This window comes from Onychostoma macrolepis, chromosome 09, assembly GCF_012432095.1.
Source record: "Onychostoma macrolepis isolate SWU-2019 chromosome 09, ASM1243209v1, whole genome shotgun sequence".
Classification (NCBI taxonomy): domain Eukaryota; kingdom Metazoa; phylum Chordata; class Actinopteri; order Cypriniformes; family Cyprinidae; genus Onychostoma; species Onychostoma macrolepis.
In genome coordinates, this window is record NC_081163.1 from 1,961,813 (window position 1) to 1,980,984 (window position 19,172).

The 19,172-nt window shown below is 40.4% G+C and overlaps 1 protein-coding gene and 1 long non-coding RNA gene across 3 annotated transcripts; both read right to left on the reverse strand.

The window, feature by feature from the left end:
* Positions 1 to 10,166, reverse strand: LOC131547299 (nuclear factor 7, brain-like). 2 transcript variants are annotated; one of them, XM_058787781.1, is made up of 6 exons: positions 9,771 to 10,166; positions 9,340 to 9,435; positions 8,863 to 9,093; positions 8,759 to 8,781; positions 8,559 to 8,677; positions 1 to 539 (listed from the first exon to the last, which is right to left on the reverse strand). In XM_058787781.1, exons 1-6 carry the CDS (start codon positions 10,164 to 10,166, stop codon positions 52 to 54), a joined length of 1,353 nt encoding a protein of 450 aa, XP_058643764.1. In that variant the 3' UTR covers positions 1 to 51. The 2 variants fall into 2 exon arrangements, with proteins under 2 accessions (XP_058643764.1, XP_058643763.1); XM_058787780.1 differs by lacking the exon at positions 1 to 539 and adding an exon at positions 7,410 to 7,897.
* A 3,513-nt stretch (positions 10,167 to 13,679) lies between these two features.
* LOC131547233 (uncharacterized) lies at positions 13,680 to 17,253 on the reverse strand. The gene is made up of 3 exons (XR_009272876.1): positions 14,922 to 17,253; positions 14,715 to 14,820; positions 13,680 to 14,205 (listed from the first exon to the last, which is right to left on the reverse strand). It is a non-coding gene; the product is annotated as an uncharacterized LOC131547233 (long non-coding RNA).
* Positions 17,254 to 19,172: the final 1,919 nt, after the last annotated feature.

Below are 19,172 nucleotides of genomic sequence, written 5' to 3' on the forward strand. Positions count from 1 at the left end.
GATGACGGTAAAAGATGAAAGCAGGTTGATCCAGAACTACAGGAGTAAAGTTTACTGACTGTTGAAAGGTAAGATCTTCAGAGAGTCAAGAGTACAGAAGAAAGGAAAGAGTGTGTGCGTGAAGGAGGTTGTGAATGTGTGTAGATGTGTGTTAGTTACAGGATCAGAGAATGACACCGTTCCTCTGTCATAGTCCAGATACACTCTCACACGCTCAAGATCCTGTTCTACACGAAAACCAGAATCATCAGACCATCTGTGCTGTACAAACCAGACATCAGTGTTAAAGAAATCATATCCCTTCCTTTGGTTTGATGCTGTAGTTACTCCAAGACTCCACCATTGACTCTCTTTAACCTCCACATCCCAGCAGTGTGTCCCTGAGTTAAAACCCTCTGAACCCAGAACACAGTAATAGAAGTCAAATCTCTCTGGATTATCAGGAAGAGGTTGATGGATCCCGCTGTTTCTCACACTGGTCAGATCATCAGAAAGGAGGAGATCTGGATTTGCAGTGTTTGAATCCAGAATCACAGGAGCTGATGAAACACAGTCAACAGCTGCTTTTATTCTGACGTTCATATAATGATCAAGAGTGAACTGTACACAGATTATTATGAATTATGACACTCATCTTATTAATCGTCCTATGATCACTATCAGTTAGAGCTGCACGATTAATCATTAAAAGATTGATTCGCCCGTGTCTATTAAACCTTTGAATAAATCATACTGGAAAATTAAAATCTGTTTTGCCGCTGACACAGAGAGAGCAGCTACCATTTTTAGGTAAGAAACAGTCTTTTCAACCACAAAGTATTATTTCTGTTTTACAATCATTCATATTATCACAGAAATACTGGGATAAACGTTTATAGTTTGGATATAAACACCGATGTCTTATCATGTCTATGGTAGCGATCAAAATAGAGCAAATCACCTTTTAAAAGTAACTGGCGCTTCAAATAACATTTGTGTCAATTACAGTGTTTCGCCAGTAGATGGCGACAAGTGACTGTTATAAAATGTATTTATCATGTTAATGAAACAGGTGGAGTATTTATGAGTGAGTAATTGAATCCTTCATTCAAACCACTTTTTTATAATTTTAATATTAAAAATTGGTTTATTAAATATATATATATATATATATTAGTGGTGGGCCGTTATCGGCGTTAACGTGCTGCGTTAACGCGAGACTCTTATCGGGCGATAAAAAAAATATCGCCGTTAATCTATTCTCAAAGTTGGGTTGGGAGCTGGGTCTATAGTACGCAAGCTATGATGACTTTCACCTTGATGTATACTTTCACCGGATGTATACCTAGCCGAATTGCACTGTAGGGGGCGAGAACGAGTCTTCGAACCTGTGTGTATGCGTGCTAACATGGATGCAGCTATGAAGCCGCCGGGTTTGCTTCAGGGAAAATAGATTTTTAAGAAGCTTCCCAATGGAAATCGGCAAGTCATTTCTGTCTCTACATGGTCAAGCTCTCTGTATCGCGCGCACAGCGGAGTTCCGCCCCGGTTCGCACACACACACACACACACAAACAAACAAACGTAAGCGCATACACAAGTGAGCACACTCCCACTCCTATTTGTAAATATTAAGCTGCAAAACGTCTATTTAAATATGACTTCTGTGTGTCTCTGTGTTAATGTATGGCGCAGACACAAGGGTTTGTTCACTACTCATACAGAAGACCGCGTGACGCTTGCGGCGATATTAACATCTGTCGTCTCACTAAATGAGGACATAAATACATGAACAACATCTTCATGAGCATTCGAGCGTTTCATTTGAGAAAAACTATCCTCACGGCAACCCGTCAAAATAAAAGTTCGGTTTCACTTGAAGACATTGGGCAGAACGTAATAGGCTACTACTACTAAAACTATTAAAACCTTATCTTTAAGGAATAATCATACAATGTCTTCAATGTTATTATCAATATTAAATTCTTGATGACTGCTAGTTGTTTACTACTAGTAGTGAACTTATTCTGATCTACTTGGCAGAATTCAAATGAGCCATTTTAATCTAGATTAATTCCAAGATTACAGTGAGATTAATCTAGATTAAAAAAATTAATCTATGCCCACCACTAATATATATATATATATAAATATAAGATTTTTTAGTGCATGACAATCTGATTCACAAACAATTGATTCGCATGAGTCATTTTAATGAATCAAAGAATGATGAACTGAACTGTTTATTGTAGTGAGACCATTCTGATTCCCATCCCTAAATGACAGTCAACACTTTTATTTAAACCATTCAATTTAAAAGAATAGTTCACCCAAAATGAAAAGTTGCTGAAAATGTGTTCACCCTCAGTTCATCCAAGATTAGGATGAGTTTGTTTCTTCATCAGGTTTGTAGAAATGTGTCTCTGCATCAGTGTCTCAGCAATGGAAGCTCTGCAGTGAATGGGTGCCGTCAGAATGAGAGTCCAAACAGCTGATAAAAACATCACAATAATCCACACCACTCCAGTCCATCAGTTAACATCTGGAGAAGACAAAAGCTGAGACACACAGACGTTTTTTTTTAATCAAATATGAGTCCATAATCCATAATAGCACTTCCTCCAGTGTAAAAGTGCATCTCCTGTTGTCTCTCACTTCAAAATCCAGCCACATATTTGTTTAGAGCTGTTTTGGCTTGTAAACGCTGCTTGATCTGTGCAGATTTCTCTCCTGATTCAGACCAGAACACTTTTTCACTGTGCATTATCCAACTCGGCTCCTCCCGACCGCAGGCGCAGGTTTACAAGACACTTTTTACAGCGTTTTTCAGTCAATCCCTTGACTTTTCCTCCCTTATGAACAACACACTTTAGTACACAATATAAAAGCTCCTTGTGTTTTCTCGATTTGAGCATTCATAAACAACGCAAAACACAGGCATTTTGAGTTTCTGCTACTGATTCCTATGGAGAAAAATCACTTCCTGCCCTCCAGCTGCATTTTGCGCGTCATCAGAACCACATGATTGCAAACAACCTATTACTGAAGTCATGTTGCATTTTTACTTTTAAATGTGAAAAAAAAAAAAATAGTTTAAAGGATTATCACAATTTTTTTCAGATGGATGATTGTGATATGGATTAAACATGATGACTTGTAAAAGATGAAAGCAGGTTGATCCAGAACTACAGGAGTAACGTTTACAGACTATTGAACGGTAAGATCTTCAGAGAGTCACTACAGAAGAAAGGAAAGAGTGTGTGAGTGAAGGAGGTTGTGAATGTGTGTAGATGTGTGTTAGTTACAGGATCAGAGAATGACACCGTTCCTCTGTCATAGTCCAGATACACGCTCACACGCTCAAGATCCTGTTTAATAGGAAAACCAAACCGATCAGACGATCTGTGCTGTACACTACAGACATCAATGTTAAAGAAAACATCTCCCTTCCTTTGGTTTGATGCTGTAGTTACTCCAAGAATCCAGCCTGAACTCTCTTTAAGCTCCACATCCCAGCAGTGTGTTCCTGAGTTAAAACCCTCTGAACCCAGAACACAACAACACCTGTCAAATCTCTCTGGATTATCAGGAAGCAGTTGTTTGTTCTCGCTGAATCTCACACTGGTCAGATCATCAGAAAGGAGGAGACGTGGATGAGCTGTGTTTGGATCCAGAATCACAGGAGCTGATGAAACACAATCAACAGCTGCTTTTATTCTGATGTTCATGGGTCAACTACATTTAAATGTCTGCATCAAAATAATTTTACAAAAGTGATTTTATATACATAGAAAGCACATTAAATGCATGTAAAGTGTCTAATTTTAAGGTTTCAAATAAGTTTTGGGAGAATAAAATGTCAAAATGTGGGTGAAATAATGTTCCATTGTCCTTCAGTGTAACACTTATATTTATGTAAAAACTGAAACAACATACTTATTCTGACCTATATGTAATAAACTATTTCAAAGAATAAGTGAGAATACTACATTTTAAATGAGCAAAAAAATCTTGCTGACAAATGGCCAAAATGGGTAAATTAGTATTAAAATTAGTATTTGGGGTAAAACTAATTAGTCTTTTAATGTTATAAATTGATTCTTGTAGTAAATATGCCTGAAAAAGATTGTTATACTGAATTACATTTTAGCTTGTGTTTTCTGTAAATCATGGTAAAAATGAATGATATTTATTTTTTTTGCGCAGAAAAAAACTAATTAAACAGGACACTTTCTAATGTATTGAAAAACAACAACATCAACAATTCAAAGCTGTATTTCACTTTTTGTTTTGATGCTTGAAAACCCTTCGCCTTTAACCCTAAGAGTAAACCGTACACAGATTATTATGAATTGTGACACTCGTCCTATTGATCAAACACATCAGATATTTTCCTCTGATCACTGTCAGTGTTAAAAAAAAAAAAACTCTCGGCAGAAACAGAACAACCAAGAACAACATAACAATAACAAACAACTGATCCAAACACAACACAGAGCTTAAATGGACCAAACTAAACAACAGAACATCACTAACATTAGAACAGTGGAGATCCAGATGGAGCCGCAGAGCCACAGGAACAGGGCGACAGTACAGGTTCTGGAGGGACGGGAGAGCCGAGTGACTGAAGTGATGACAAGGCAACCGAGGACTAAGGTGGAGCCAGAAAGAAGGATGAGTCTGACAGAGCCGAAGGAGGAGGAGCCGAGGAGACCCAGGTGGAGCTGACTGCTCAACAGGCCGAGGAGGAGTGACGAACACTGAGGTCCTACAGTAGGTCAGGGGTGTCCAGTCCTGCTCCTGGAGGGCCAACGTCCTGCGGAGTTTAGCTGCAACCAGCTTAAACACACTTGCCTGGGAGTTTCTAATGAGTCTGAAGGCCTTGATGAGCTGGTTCAGGTGTGTTTCATTAGGGTTGGAGCTCTGCAGGATAGTGGCCCTCCAGGAGCAGGTTTGGACACCTCTGTCCTAGGTGGAGCTAATACGTTGACTGTCCAAGGCTGAGCTGGTAAAGATGGAGGAGAATCAGTGAGCAGAGCAGGAGCAGAAGGGCTGAGGAGAGGCAGTGCAGACAGGGATAGAGGACTGGACAATACAGACAGGGGTAAACACACAGGCTTCACAGGAGAACACAACATGGTCATAACCATGAACGGCCCTTCTGGCCGAGGAGGAATAGGCAGGGAACTCACTGGATTTAGACATCCAGAATGGGAGGCAAGGCAGGAACTCAAATCCTAAAATTTCAGTGTTGTGTGCAAGAAAAGGCTCAGTGCAGGAAACAGAAAAGGGCAGGATGCACTCACTCTCAAAATCTAAGCAGTGATTCGTCAGCTGTGACAGATTTGTATTTTCTCATGTTTATGCTGATCTTGGCCTATTATATTGTTCATATATAATCTTCAAATTTTATTTTATATACTGTTGACAGGTGTACTGTATATTATGATGCTTTAATGATATTTCTTCTGATCGTAACTAATGGTTCACTTGACTATTCAAGTTTGCAGTGGCTATCAGGACACATACTAGAGACTAAAACATTGTGATGTCTGTGTATGGGGAAATGTATTGAGTTATCTGAGAAAGATGTTATTTGAGTATAAGAAGAAGGACTCTGAGTTATGCCACACATGTTTATTGGTGTTTTGTTTGAGTGATTCACATATAAGGAATATAAGACACTGATTTAATTATTGTAATAAAGATTACAAGAGTGACTCCGTTCAGGCAGGTGCTGATGTTCTGAGCCCATTTCTGAGCGTAGTGATGTGAAAAGTCAGGAGGAGATTGTCCCAGTCCTTACAGCATTTACTTTTTGATGACAGTTTGCAACACGTCGTTTAACTCTGGGTGCAGTTTCTTAGTGGCAAGGGCTGGAGTCAATGATCACTCTTTGTTGGCATATACAGAATGTTTTGTTGTGAGGTGCCGTTTAAGTTTTGAAGGTTTCATGCTAGCACTGGCCAACTTTTCTAGGTATAAAAGACCCTGGGCCTCATTCATGAAACACGAGCAGAACAAATTTTTGTGTAAATCGTTCGTAAAGCCGTTCTGACGTAAACTTTCGAATTCATGAAAATGTTCGTATTTTCAAAACGTTAGTTGGTACGAAAGAAATTTACACCTGCTCCCTACCACGTGTAAATGGGCGTAAAACGTTCTCTGTTCTTTTTGGCAAATTGATGGCACTGAATTTTGATGCACTGCCATTATAATATTTTACAAGTTCGTTTGCTCTGTTCTTTTTTGTTTTGTTTTTTTGTAGCTGAGAGTTGATAAACTGTTTAGCTCCGGTTTAGCTTTGGGTAAAACGCAGCGCTTATCACTGTCACTTTTTACCCAGCTGTCCAATCAATGGAGGAGGGACGGGACAAATACAATACTACACCGACCAATCATCCTACTTGTACAACAACTGAACAACAATAGAGAAGTTAATATTGCTGGTTGCTGCATTTTTATATTCAGTAATATTCTTCAAAATGAGATAGTAATACATTACTGCCGTGGATATTCCTAATCATAGCAACCAAAGCGTCTGGAAAAACACTGTGCCACCAAAGCATTCTCAAGCGCCACCAGCCGGCCGTTTTCAGAAGAGCACCTGACATTTTTCAGCTGGCAAAAACTCTTTGGTAGACATACGTTATTGAATATTTATTGTTAGCCATATGGCCTATTAGTCTTTTTTGCATTTATGCAATATACTGGAGCCAAACTTGAGAAAGTAGACCAGAATATTCCACTGCGTTCCTGGACATGAAATTTGCGTAGCTGTAATTCATAGGCGGGGATTATGCTAATTGTGAATGAGCGTGCACGAGTGCCCTATTTACGAATGATTGGAATTCATTAACATACGCGTTTTTAACTATCAAATCGGATGTTTACGAAGCGCTTGTGAATCCGGAGGAGAGTTTTCGGGAAGGTCCATTTTACGCGCAAATTACTCAGAATTTACTCCTATATTTACGAATGTTTCATGAATGAGGCCCAATGAGGGACTTCCTCACCCTCTGGACCTCCGGAGGCAATAAACCCAAGATCCAGGTAGGACTAGCCATTTTCTATGTAGCTCCTTTTTAGAATTTGTTGTTTCGACTTGATCTGAAGACTCCTCACAGGTCTGTGATGCCTTTAGTTTTAACACAAATTAATAGTTCAACACAAATTAATAAGATGTTTTATTCAGTGAGTCATTCAACAAATTCTATGTTGATTCTTGTGTGTGTGTGTGTGTGTGTGTGTGTGTTGCTCATTAATCAAACTGGTTTTGTTTCATTTACTGTAATGTAAATTTAGCTGCAGCTAAGTGACTTTTGAAAACCCCTGGACTAACCTGAAGTTTCCACTGCTGAATTAAATATTGGTAACATGATGACTGTAAAAGATGAAAGTAGATTGATCCAGACCTACAGGTGTTACGTTTACTGACTATTGAATGGTAAGATCTTCAGAGAGTAACCACCCCACAAGAAAGGAAAGAGTGTGTCAGTGAAGGTGGTTGTGAATGTGTGTAGATGTGTGTTAGTTACAGGATCAGAGAATGACACCGTTCCTCTGTCATAGTCCAGATCAACTCTCACACGCTCAAGATCCTGTTTAACAGGAAAACCAAACTGTTCAGACCATCTGTGCTGCACATACCAGACATCAGTGTTAATGAAATCCTCTCCCTTCCTTTGGTCTGATGCTGTAGTTACTCCAAGACTCCAGACTGGACTCTCTTTAACCTCCACATCCCAGCAGTGTGTTCCTGAGTTAAAACCCTCTGAACCCAGAACACAGAGACAATGGTTGAATCTCTCGGGATTATCAGGAAGAGGTTGATCATCCCAGATGTATCTCACACTGGTCAGATCATCAGAAAGGAGGAGATTTGGATCTGCAGTGTTTGGATCCAGAATCACAGGAGCTGATGAGACACAATCAACAGCTGCTTTTATTCGGATGTTAATAATGATCAAAGCGAACCATACACAAATTATTGTGAATTATGACACTCATCCTATTGCTTAACTCTTTCCCCGCCAGCGTTTTTGAAAAAAGTTTGCTAGCCACCACCAGCATTTTTGAGGATTTTTACTAAAATTGCATGGCCCCCAGAATATTTTGTTGTATGAATATCTGAACATACAATACATCAAAGTAAAGAACAGACCCTCTAGTTTTAAACAAAAAATGCTTACATATGAGATCACTCGTTTCTGCATCTTCCTCATTTGTGTTTTTGATTGGCACATTCTAGACTCATTCAGGGGATGTGTATGACAGCGTGAACGCGGAAACCTGGAAAATTCTGTGTTTGGTGGGGAAAGAGTTAAACACATCAGACATTTTCCTCTGATCACTGTCAGTGTTGTTACAGTAAATATTTTAGATTTGATAATCAATCAGACTGAACTGAGATCTGCTGTATCACTGTAACTGTAAATATCATGTGGAGCAAAGTTGTTCTTCTCATTTTGGTGTAGTAGCTCATCTGGTTATTCACACATAATGCTGAAATCTGTAAATATTCCCTCATGCATCATTTCCAGTGTATGTGTAACAGCACAGATCTTCTCCAGACTCACTGTTTTGGACGATGTCCTGCATCTTCTTCCAGACTCTGAAGGGCAGGTTGCCCAAGTATCGTGGCACATGAATCAAAGCTCCAGAAGGCGTCTGTGGATCCGGCTGTGAGATCTGGACTCTGGAAGAACATTCAGGATCAGAACTGCAGTGGCTTTGGCTTCAGAAGCAGAGAGACCAGAGACACCAGCAGATCACTCACCTTTCCATCGTGACTGGAAACTCCTGCAGAACAAACACACCATTTATCATCAAGAACTCAATCAATCATCAATCAATCAATCAATGGATGATCTGAAATCAGACCTTTAGAAAGCAGACGCCATTGTCTTTCATCATCTCCTCCGTGTCTTTGATTGTGTGTGAAAGAGCTGAGATGTGTCTGTTCATCTCCTCCAGCTTCTCCTTCATCATCTGCTTCTTCTGCTCCTCTTCCTCTCTCAGTGCAGTGATTGTAGCTTCTTCTTCGTCTCTGAGAAACTGATGAAGCTTCTCAAACTGCTGTTTAATCTGACGCTCTGTGTGCTCAGCTTGAGACTGAAATCAAATCACATTCACTTCAATCATCTCCATCAACACACATCAACACATCACATCATTCAGATCCAAGAGAAACTCAGACACCCGACAGATAACAGATCCAGAAGCAGATCGCTGCTCGTCATTTACAACAATAATAAACTGGAATCCTTTATATTAAATATAACTTTTAATATAATGTCATAATTGTGTATCGTGATCTTACAGCTGTACTGAAAATGACTCTTGATTGTGTTTCTTCACCTTGATGTGTTGAACTGTTTTCTCAAACTCTTCTTTCATATTTTCTCTCTTTTTAAGTTTCTCCTGTAAAGACTTCAGTGCTGTATTGAGCTCCTCCTAGAATTGGACAAAATAAAAATATATAAAACACCAGATTACAGTGAAAAGATGAAAATTCAGTGATCTTAGTGTTGTGAAATAACACTAAATTAATTCAGACTCCAAATTAAAACCTAACATAAAGCAAAGGTAAACTGTGAAAATACAACATACACTTAAATCAAACTTTTCAACAGCATGAAGTTCGTTAAAAAGTCTTACCCAGTCACTACAATTTAGTATGACACTATTTAGTTTACACACAAAAAAAATAAATAACAGTATGGGGGTCAAATACTTTTTCCACAATAAAGTAAAAAAAAAGTTGAGCAAAATGACAGGGAGATACCTACCTTATATGATGAAACCACTTCACTGATGGGTCTGAATGTGTGATTGATGTGTTGTTCTGAAGTAAAACACAGTAAACACGCAGGCTGTTTGTCCTCCAGACAGAAGAGTTTGAGTTTCTCACTGTGTAAACTGCAGATCTCCTCAGATCCTGATGAACGCCTCTCATTTCTCTCCTTCAGGAACGACTCACACAAGTTTTTTAATGCTAGATTTAATGGAGGTCTGTCTTTTGAGGATCTTCTCCTGCAGACAGGACACTCCTGAGTTTTCTTGGTTCTCCAGAACTGCTGAAGACACTCTTTACAGACACTGTGACTACATGATAAAAGAACAGGAGCCTTGAAGATTTCACAGCACACGGGACAATTATAGTCATATTCAGCTGATGAAGACATTTTCACAGTTTGAGCTCCAGCAACCTAAACTTTACTTTCACTTTCTGAACAACGGTTTCTAACATGAATAACCACAAGATTTCTCTTCGTTGTTCACTGATGCCTGATTCTTTGTTGCTTTTGTCAAGGAGAAAAAAATCAGTGACAGAAAGGAGAAATAACAATCAGTCTCTTCCTGGTTAGTGTTGTAAGAGGATGGAGTTTCTGATCATCTTTGGGTGTTTAACCCTTTAATATTCAATCCTAAAAGGAGTCAATGATTTTTTTTTGTTGTTGTTTTTTTTTTTATAAATTCAGCTAATTTCAGTAAATTCAGCAATTAAAAACATTTTACACAACAGGAATAACACAAGCTTTGTAAAATATCTTAGTCCATTTATCGTACATTCATTATTTTTTAGTCATTTTACTCGATACACTGGATGTTCAAACCAGAATGTTTCTACTTTTTGATTTGGCTGACATCTGAGTTAATGTACTTAATTTTAAGAAGAGATTAGTTCACAACCAATAAAAAAAAGTATAAATCCTATAATAGTATGGATTCAATCCAGACATGCTGCTTCTGTTATGTTGGCATTTTCATGAAACCTAATGTAACTTGTTTTTACTTCCACAGCATTTATGAATCCTCTCCCAAGGCCTCATAGTAAATTGTCCTTTTTATGCATACTTCAAAATATTGTATCCCAGTACTTTTCGACTACTGTAGAATACTTAACAATACTGTGAATTCAGATATAGTCATGTTCTTGTTTGTTTGTTTGTTTGTTTGTTTGTTTGTCTACTACATAGTAGTGAAGTGTGCATATTCAGAAATGGAGACTGGCACCATTCTGATATATAACACCCACTTTTCATTACCTAATCAGTTCTTTTCCACTACAATAAGAAAAATAAAATACTGCATGAATGCATGTGTGAGTAACATTTATGAAATTATATTTTAAATCCCATTAATATTTTGACTATGTCTGGTTGAGGAAAAAATGAAATATTCTCATGGACATCCTCATAATTCACTCTCAGATGCCCTTATTGTTGTCACACTTCAGTCTGTGCCTCCATCCGACTATTTTCACCCTTTACAGACATATCAGCCGTAAGTGTTTCTGTATTTCTCTTATATTTTGCCATATTTATGTTGTTTAGACTCTACCCTACTAAATACAACATTAAGGTTTGATAACTGATTTCTTGTTTGACTATTATTTGATGGCTGATCAGCATCTCTGTTCTTTTGTCTGACTGACTGAAGTGTATAAACTGATGCTGTCTCCTGAAAACTCCCATCCTTTCATGCCAAAAGCAGACGAGGAGTGAGACAGTACAGCTGGAGAAGATTTACGTTAAATTTCCTTTTTTTCACAGATTTTCACACTCAAAATAAGATCTACCGTATGTTTGAGAAACCAGTTACACTAAATGGTACAGTTTTTGTCAATGATGATTCAGAAAGAAAACGCGTCTGGAATCTAATGTTGCTCTAGAAATGAACACAACCTGTATTTTCTGGCGTCTGGTAATGTCAGTGATGTGACCCATTTCAGCAGTGCCCAAAATAACATTTTTAAATCATATCAGTGCTATAGACATACTAGTACTGCTTTGTATTAAGATGCGGTAGAAAGAAAAGTTTACACGAGCTGAGTTTCAATCGACTAACCGGAGCAATTGCTTTGATGAAGATCAGAGATGAGTGACAGGACAGGGGCTCTTCATGAGCCAATCAGATTTCAGCTGGGGCCAGTGCCCCTCTGGCTCCACCCCTAGATCCACCAGTGCTCTCACACAAACCTGTTTGCTGTTTCTATGCCATTTCTAATGTTTTATTTAGTGCACAGTGCTCCAGCATTAACCTTGTCAACACAATTTCCTCTCTTCTGTTTCCACTACCTACACTCTCAGAAATAAAGGTACAAAAGCTGTCACTGGGGTGGTACCTTTTCAAAAGGTACATGTTTGTACTTAAAGGGTCCATTTTGGTACCTTAAAGGGATCCCTGGGTGTTAAGACTTGTATGGCTTACTAGATTACCGTTGCCCCAAAGTATAGAGATATCATATATAATTAACAAAATATGTCTTAGTTCTTATAAAATTTATAAAAAAAATCGATGGTAGTAGGCCGCTATTGTTGTTGACATCGCAGTGCTTTCTGGGTTGTGACGTCAAATGGATGCACCGATCGCTGCTTCGTTATTTTGATTCTGCTATGTTACAAAAAATGTCATTTGTTCAGCCTTTTCAATTTGAGCCAGAGCGCGAAATTAGTGACATTGAAATTAAACATTGAAGACGTTCAATATCAAATCAATCAAAACGAAGACAATCGGATGGTTTATGAGGCGAGAGTGGGGCAAAATGGATGGTGTCTCTGTGGCTATTGCTTGACCGAGAAGGAGACCGTTTGCTGTAAGGACCTGCAATTTTTCGCTGTAGCTGTTCAAGGTAAGTTTATGGATCCAACTATTGTTGTATGATTGTAACGTGTAAAAATCGTCTGATATGTCACCTGAATGCATTACACAGTGAAACGTGCTAAGATGCTACTGCTTTTATGCTATTACAGATATCCCGTGCATCACAGCACACATGAGCTTTGAAGCAGTCTGTCTCAATCCAGACGTGTTATGGGCTGCCCTCGTGAGTCTCCAGAGTGCCGAGTCCGACTTGCCGAATCGGAACCAGGTGACAAATAGGCAAGTCTGTACATCAACCCTTGTGTTTAACTTTACATTTAAAATAATGTAACTAGTTGTAAATTTAAACTATTTTGTTATTCAGCTGTGATATTTTGCATGAAATGACTATTTCATAACAGCTGTGGGTACTTGCATAAAATGTTTCATGGAATAATTTTGTTACATTACTGGTAATTTGTATTTTTCTGACCAACATTATTAAAATGAATGAAATGTCACATAATAGTCTGTATTGTATTATTTTGCACACGTTTTTGTCCACAATACTTTTATCATGATGTAGAAGACATAAAGGGTATTTTTGTATTCATAACATTCTGTTTGCCTTAGTTGCTTTTTTGCCTTAGATTTGTAGCCTGGTTTCCTTATGTGATTTAAAGTTTTACTTTCCCTATTGAGAGTATAGTAATTTCAGACAGTGGAGAACAGAGGGATGTGTAGATTCAGCTTACCTTTGTAAACCGTGAGACTGACTTTACAGTCTAAGAAGATATTCAAATTGAACATAAGTACTTTGTTTAGAGGCCTCTGCAATTTTACAGGTTAAGGCAACACTTAACTCTTTTAATAACTTGTTAGTATAAATGTTCCAAAACCTGTTTTTAGGTCTTACAGATATGCTTCATATCGTCAGTTCACATGGTGTATGCATGGCAGGCTGGGCAGAAGAATCCGCAGAGTCATTCCATCATGTGCAGTTAACAAAATAAGAAACATTTACTCTGAACCAGACGGAATCTATGCAGGGTTCGAAGATGTAGATATTGATTATACAGAAATAGACCGGGCATGGAGAGACTGGTGTTTTATTTAAGCTCTTGTATTGTTCAGATTTACAAAACATTTCATCAACAGAATGAATTATGTACAGGCATTATCAAACAATGTAAACTTTGTACAAAATACATTTAAAATAAAAGTTTGTAGATTTTAAAAATGCTGGTTTGTGAAGATCCTCAATCATCCAGGTTCTTGTTAGAGTTGCGGTTAGAGGGAAGTCCAGTTGATATGACTCAACTAACAGAGAAGAATGCTGGTGTATGCAAAGTGTTTGTATAGATGCAGCTACTTGAAACGTGAAAACTGCTGTGTCTGAAATATGATCTGTGATCTCGATGGTCTTTGTTGTGGTGCCATGATGTGTGTTCAGTCTAGTGTAATGTCCATGCTTTGCTTTAAATCTGTCACAGAGGATAGTACATCTGCCACCATTGCAGTCATGTAGCCATAGTCCTTCTTAACAGCCACCGGTCTTGCTCTGAATTACTTGTGAACTTTGCTCCAGGAGATTTTGAGCTTAGGTTCACCAACAGTCTCCCCATCTTGAAACACTGCCTGTTTAAAACAGAACACATAAATATACATTAAATGTTAGAGAAGCAGTTTGCTGTAAATTATTCTGTAACAAACAGTGGGTGCAAAAGTTGGACACCACATCAAAAATATGTGATATTTTTATGTAAACTTGGAAATAATCAGGAAGTTTGAGGATTCTACAAGTTCTGACATGTAAAGTGAAGAAGAAACATTTCAGATTCTGAACTATATCCATGTCAGAAATCAAACTGAAGCTAATTAGTGTCACTGATTGCATTAACTAATTTGTACAAAGCTTGGATCTCCAGGTTACAGTAAATCAAGCTGCAGTCATTGTTCACCTGTTATAAATATGGCTTTGCCTCAAGTTTCCATGAGAACATTGCTGACTAAGTATCATTTTGATAATGGGAAATATGTCATCAGAACTAAAATAAAGTCAGATTGTTATTCTAAACAACAAGGGACTCAAATCATGGCTAGACTGTAGTGCTTAAAAAGGAGAGCTGTGTCAATAGTACACTCACCTGTTCCCTGTTGTTGTTATGATCCAGAGCAGCAAGCATGGATCATCACATCATATCCAAAATGTGTTCTCTTCGGAAGGTATTTGAGGTACATGGAGGGGTACACCTGAAACAAATATGAAAAAATGTTAAATTGTGTGTGAAAAATACTACCAAATTATTTTTAGATGCAACCTCTGTAACCCTGTTTAAAACTACTAAACATACCTCTAGTGTCGTAGTGTGGATACACTTCGTCAGGTGGTCTAGGTCTTTCAAAAGTCGCTTGTCTTTAACGGTCCTCACCAGTGTTTTGTGGGCTTAGATCCTGGACTCAACCAAAGCTTCGTTCTCTCGGTCAGCTCATCAAGGGGCTCATGAACAGATCTATGGTAAATGCTTGTTGCCTGGCCAGTCATGCCGGTTGGTAACATGGTGTATTACTGACACCCACTTCGCCTTCAGCACCTCAGTATTACCCTCACAGGTTTGGGCACTCCACCATAAATGGTTAACAATGGATGGTATCCACTCTCCCAGGCCCACACATTCTTTCCTCTTAGCTGCAATGTCCAGTTTTTTTGACACTCCTTTTGCCACATGCCTGGGGTCAAATTCATGGTGTTTTTCTGGGTTACTGGCCCTCATTTCTTTGACAATTTGTGGGTGCCTGTCTGTGGAAATGGTAGAGACCTTCACTCCATTTTCTTCTATTGATTTAAGAGCTTCCTTAAAACCTCTGGTCTACATGGCATTAGAGCTTGAAACTTGGGTGCAGCTTATCACTTTGAAGTCTGCAACTTTTTGACTCATCTATAAAAGTGTAGGTGCAGTATTTGGCACAATGACCGGGAGAGTCACACCGGCCATCTCCACAGAGGACAACTTCTCTTGACTTCATATTGCTCAACACTGCATTCTGTTCTTTGGCCCATGTCTTCGCAATAACTGGCAACGCATACTTCTTCCTAAGTGTTGTGTATGTGTCTTCGCTTATTGTTTTGAGGTTCATGTTCCTACAAAACTGTTCAAATTTAGCAAAATGAATGCCACTGAAAAACACAGACACTGCAAATAGCAGGTTTCCAACACCCTTGGTACCGTTGACAGTAGGCTGAGACTGCCATCTGTAACTACAGCCATTAGCACATGTGAGCTCCAGAGTCAGCTGTGATCCTTCATTTTCCATCTCCTCCATGGCAATCAAAGAGCCACACCTTATACAATGCTGTAGTAATTTTTTTAACTGTTCTTCAAAAACAACAAACAGCCTGTCTTTATGGCTGTCATTTGAAGTTTGAGATTCATGGGTGCTTTGAGAAGGCTCAGATGAACTTGCATTATATTCTGAATTAGACTGTATATCTTCTAGTTGACTTCCCTCACTAAATTCATTATCTGAAAAGAACAGATCCTGGGACTGACCACCCTGATTTACTAGTTCACCTCCCTCACCCTCTTCAGCAGGCACTGCAGCATATATGGTCGGTGTTAACAGAGTCACACACATCCACTGACCACTGTGCTGCTGCATCGCACTTGTCAACATCAGTCTGCGTTGTTGCATCAACCATAACTGAAGAACACTGTACACTTACCGACTGCAGTGAAACTGACGAATTGTCCAGTTCCTCCGCGAATAAGCTTGAACTTTCTTCTTCAGTGGCTGCGGCATCATGTTTACATCCTACCAGGATAGCATCTAGCTTTCTTGTCTCTGTTGTTTCTCAGCGCAGATTTCACTCGATATCCGGGGGCATTTAGACTCTTTGTGGGGGAAAATTGATGGTACAGCATTTGATTTAAGCCTACGTTTAAATCCGTCTGCACATGTAAATTCTTTCTTACATCGCTGCTCTTGTTGCCCTTCGATTGAAAATTACAGCCAAAAGACGATGTGGATTTTTTAACTAACGTAAATCTTTCATGTAGTTCCTCTTCAGGAACTCGAGCTGCGTTGAAGCGCTATGGGAACACCTTCAGTGTGACCACGCTCTTAATCACATGTGTAATCTGTCCAATGGATGGGCGAGATGTCACAGGCAGGTGACGTAATTGGCCAGGAAGCATAAAAGCATGTGCGGTGGAATCAGCTTTTTATCATTCAGCAACCGCTACTCTGTGTGTGTGTCTGTCGATCGATCTGTGTTGTGAGTCTTATTCAGTGTTGTTTGTCCCTACACAATCACTTGAAATAAGCTCCACAATGTCTAAAAGTGCAGAGAAAACTAAGCACTTGGGCGAGAGCAGATCGCATTACGGGCTGTGTGTTCCTCCCTGCAAACACTATATCACTGCTGGGGACCCCGCAGTTTCTTCCCCGCCAGAGAGAGAGGGCTTGACGCTCCGCCTGTCTTCCTCCGAGGAGGTGGACAAGAAGGACGTCGATGAGCTTTGTAAAGTTGCAGTGTTTGCACAAGCATTGTTTGCACAAGTATATTATGAATGACGACATCATTATAGCAGCGTTCCTGCATAGTAACGGAGTTCGCGCTGTCAGCCCTATAAAAAAAAAAAAGGGGCTGATCATGCTTCTCCCTGCCGTATGATCTCCCGGTTCCGGTCCCGCCGCTGCTGAGGCACGCCGGTGAGTGAGATCGCGGGGATCACAACATGGATCTGGCAGACGGGTTGGAGACGGGTTCGCCCTATCTCCATCTGCATTACCCAGATCTAGCGCTCTCGCTCGGGGCTGGAAGCCCACGGTGCGGTTCTTCCCCCTTTGAGCATTGCCGAGGCGATGAATCCATTCTATGAATCCTTTTCATATCAGACTGTGTTTACTTGTCTGACTATTTTTCTGCATTTAATTTTGAGGAATTAAATGATCTATTCATCTAACTAGGAGAAGTTAGATGTGTATAAATGTATACATATATGGGTGTATAGGAGCACAATGTTTTATCTAGCAGGGGCTGCTGGGCGGAGCAGCCCTAACCGTGTTCCAGCTCCTAAAAAAAAAAAACATTTAGGGAGTGCCACTTCTCGAACTCCCCAGAATATTGGAGTCAGAGTGGCGCTCCCGGGCCAAAGGCTTCTAGCAGAAGGCGGATCTGCAGACCGTCATTCTCGCTGGATAGTCTTCGGCTAAAACGTCCTGCTGCCTATGGCCCAGGACTTCTGAGGACCGGCCCCTCTGGGGAAGAGCGGCGTATACTGCATTACACAGTGCCTGTCTCTCCTCAGTGCCCTCGGTTCTGCCAACCTGGGGTCTCTAGAGTAGCTACTTTGGCCGTCTCCTGCCAGTCCTCCGCTTCAGGGCACCGAGCTAGCTGCTCTAAGCACACCAGAGGCCAGTCTCGAGAGACTGGTTCCCTTAGTAGACTATGGGTCTCAATGGGTCCTGCGCACTGTAGAGAAAGGTTATTGCATTCAGTTCGGCGCCCCACAGCCACCATTCAACGGGGTGATTCCAACATTGGTGGGCCCCGAGCAGGCTCTGGTCATGGAACAGGAACACTCTCTTGGGGAAGGAGGCCATCGAGGTGGTCCCTCCTCACGAAAGAGAGTCCGGGTTCTACAGCCGGTACTTCATAATTCCAAAGAAGGATGGAGGGTTGAGTCCCATTTTAGATCTGCGTCAGCTGAACCGCTCAGTCATGCAACTGAAGTTCAAGATGCTCACACTCAAACAGGTTGTGTCTCAGATAAGGCCCGAAAAAAAGGACTGGTTTGTCACGATCGATCTAAAGGACGCATACTTCCACGTCTCCACCCTTCCCACTCGCAGGAAGTTCCTGAGGTTTGCTTTTGGGTGCAAAGCATACCAATATTAGGTTCTTCCCTTCGGCCTTGCACTCTCACCCCGCACTTTTCCGAAGTCTGTGGATGCTGCTCTGGCTCCTCTGCGACTCTAGGGCATCCGCATACTCAATTACATCGACGATTGGTTGATTCTAGCTCAATCGGAGCAACTGGTGATTCGACATCGAGATGTCGTTCTCGCGCACATGTAAGAGCTGGGGTTGAAACTGAACGCCAAGAAAAGTGTGCTTTCTCTAGTACAGAGAACCACTTATCTAGGCGTGGTGTGGGATTCGACCACGATGCAGGCACGCATGTCCCCTGCTTGGATCGAGTCAATCCTCACATCAGTCAAGAGAGTGAGAGAAGGCCGGTCACTCACTGTCAAGCAGTTTCAAAAACTCTCAAACACTTTCTCCCAGACCTAAGAGATCACCATGTGTTGGTGCGCACACAACGGTGGTCTCAACCACCAGGGAGGTCTGCGTTCGCGCCCCTTGTACAAGCTGGCACCCCAGATCCTTGTGTGGTCCCAGGACAGACTACTCTTGCTGAGAGCCGTCTACGTTACTGGACATCTCAGTATGGGAGCAGCCATCCTGTCGAGGCAGGGGCCGAGGCCCAGGGAATGGATGCTTCACCCCGAGATGGTGAAGCAGATATGGAGAGTTTTTGGCAAGGCTCAGGTGGACCTCTTTGCGACTCGGGTGACATCGCAATGTCCCCTCTGGTTCT

What these genes read in the sequence shown, in the direction of transcription:
- LOC131547299 (XM_058787781.1), bottom strand. Translation starts at nt 10,166, where the DNA reads ATGTCTTCATCAGCTGAATATGACTATAATTGTCCCGTGTGCTGTGAA. An exon ending in AAACAGTTCAACACATCAAG is followed by an intron (nt 9,094 to 9,339) that starts GTGAAGAAACAC and finishes ATTTGATTTCAG; the next exon opens with TCTCAAGCTGAGCACACAGA. An exon ending in TTTCCAGTCACGATGGAAAG is followed by an intron (nt 8,678 to 8,758) that starts GTGAGTGATCTG and finishes ATGTTCTTCCAG; the next exon opens with AGTCCAGATCTCACAGCCGG.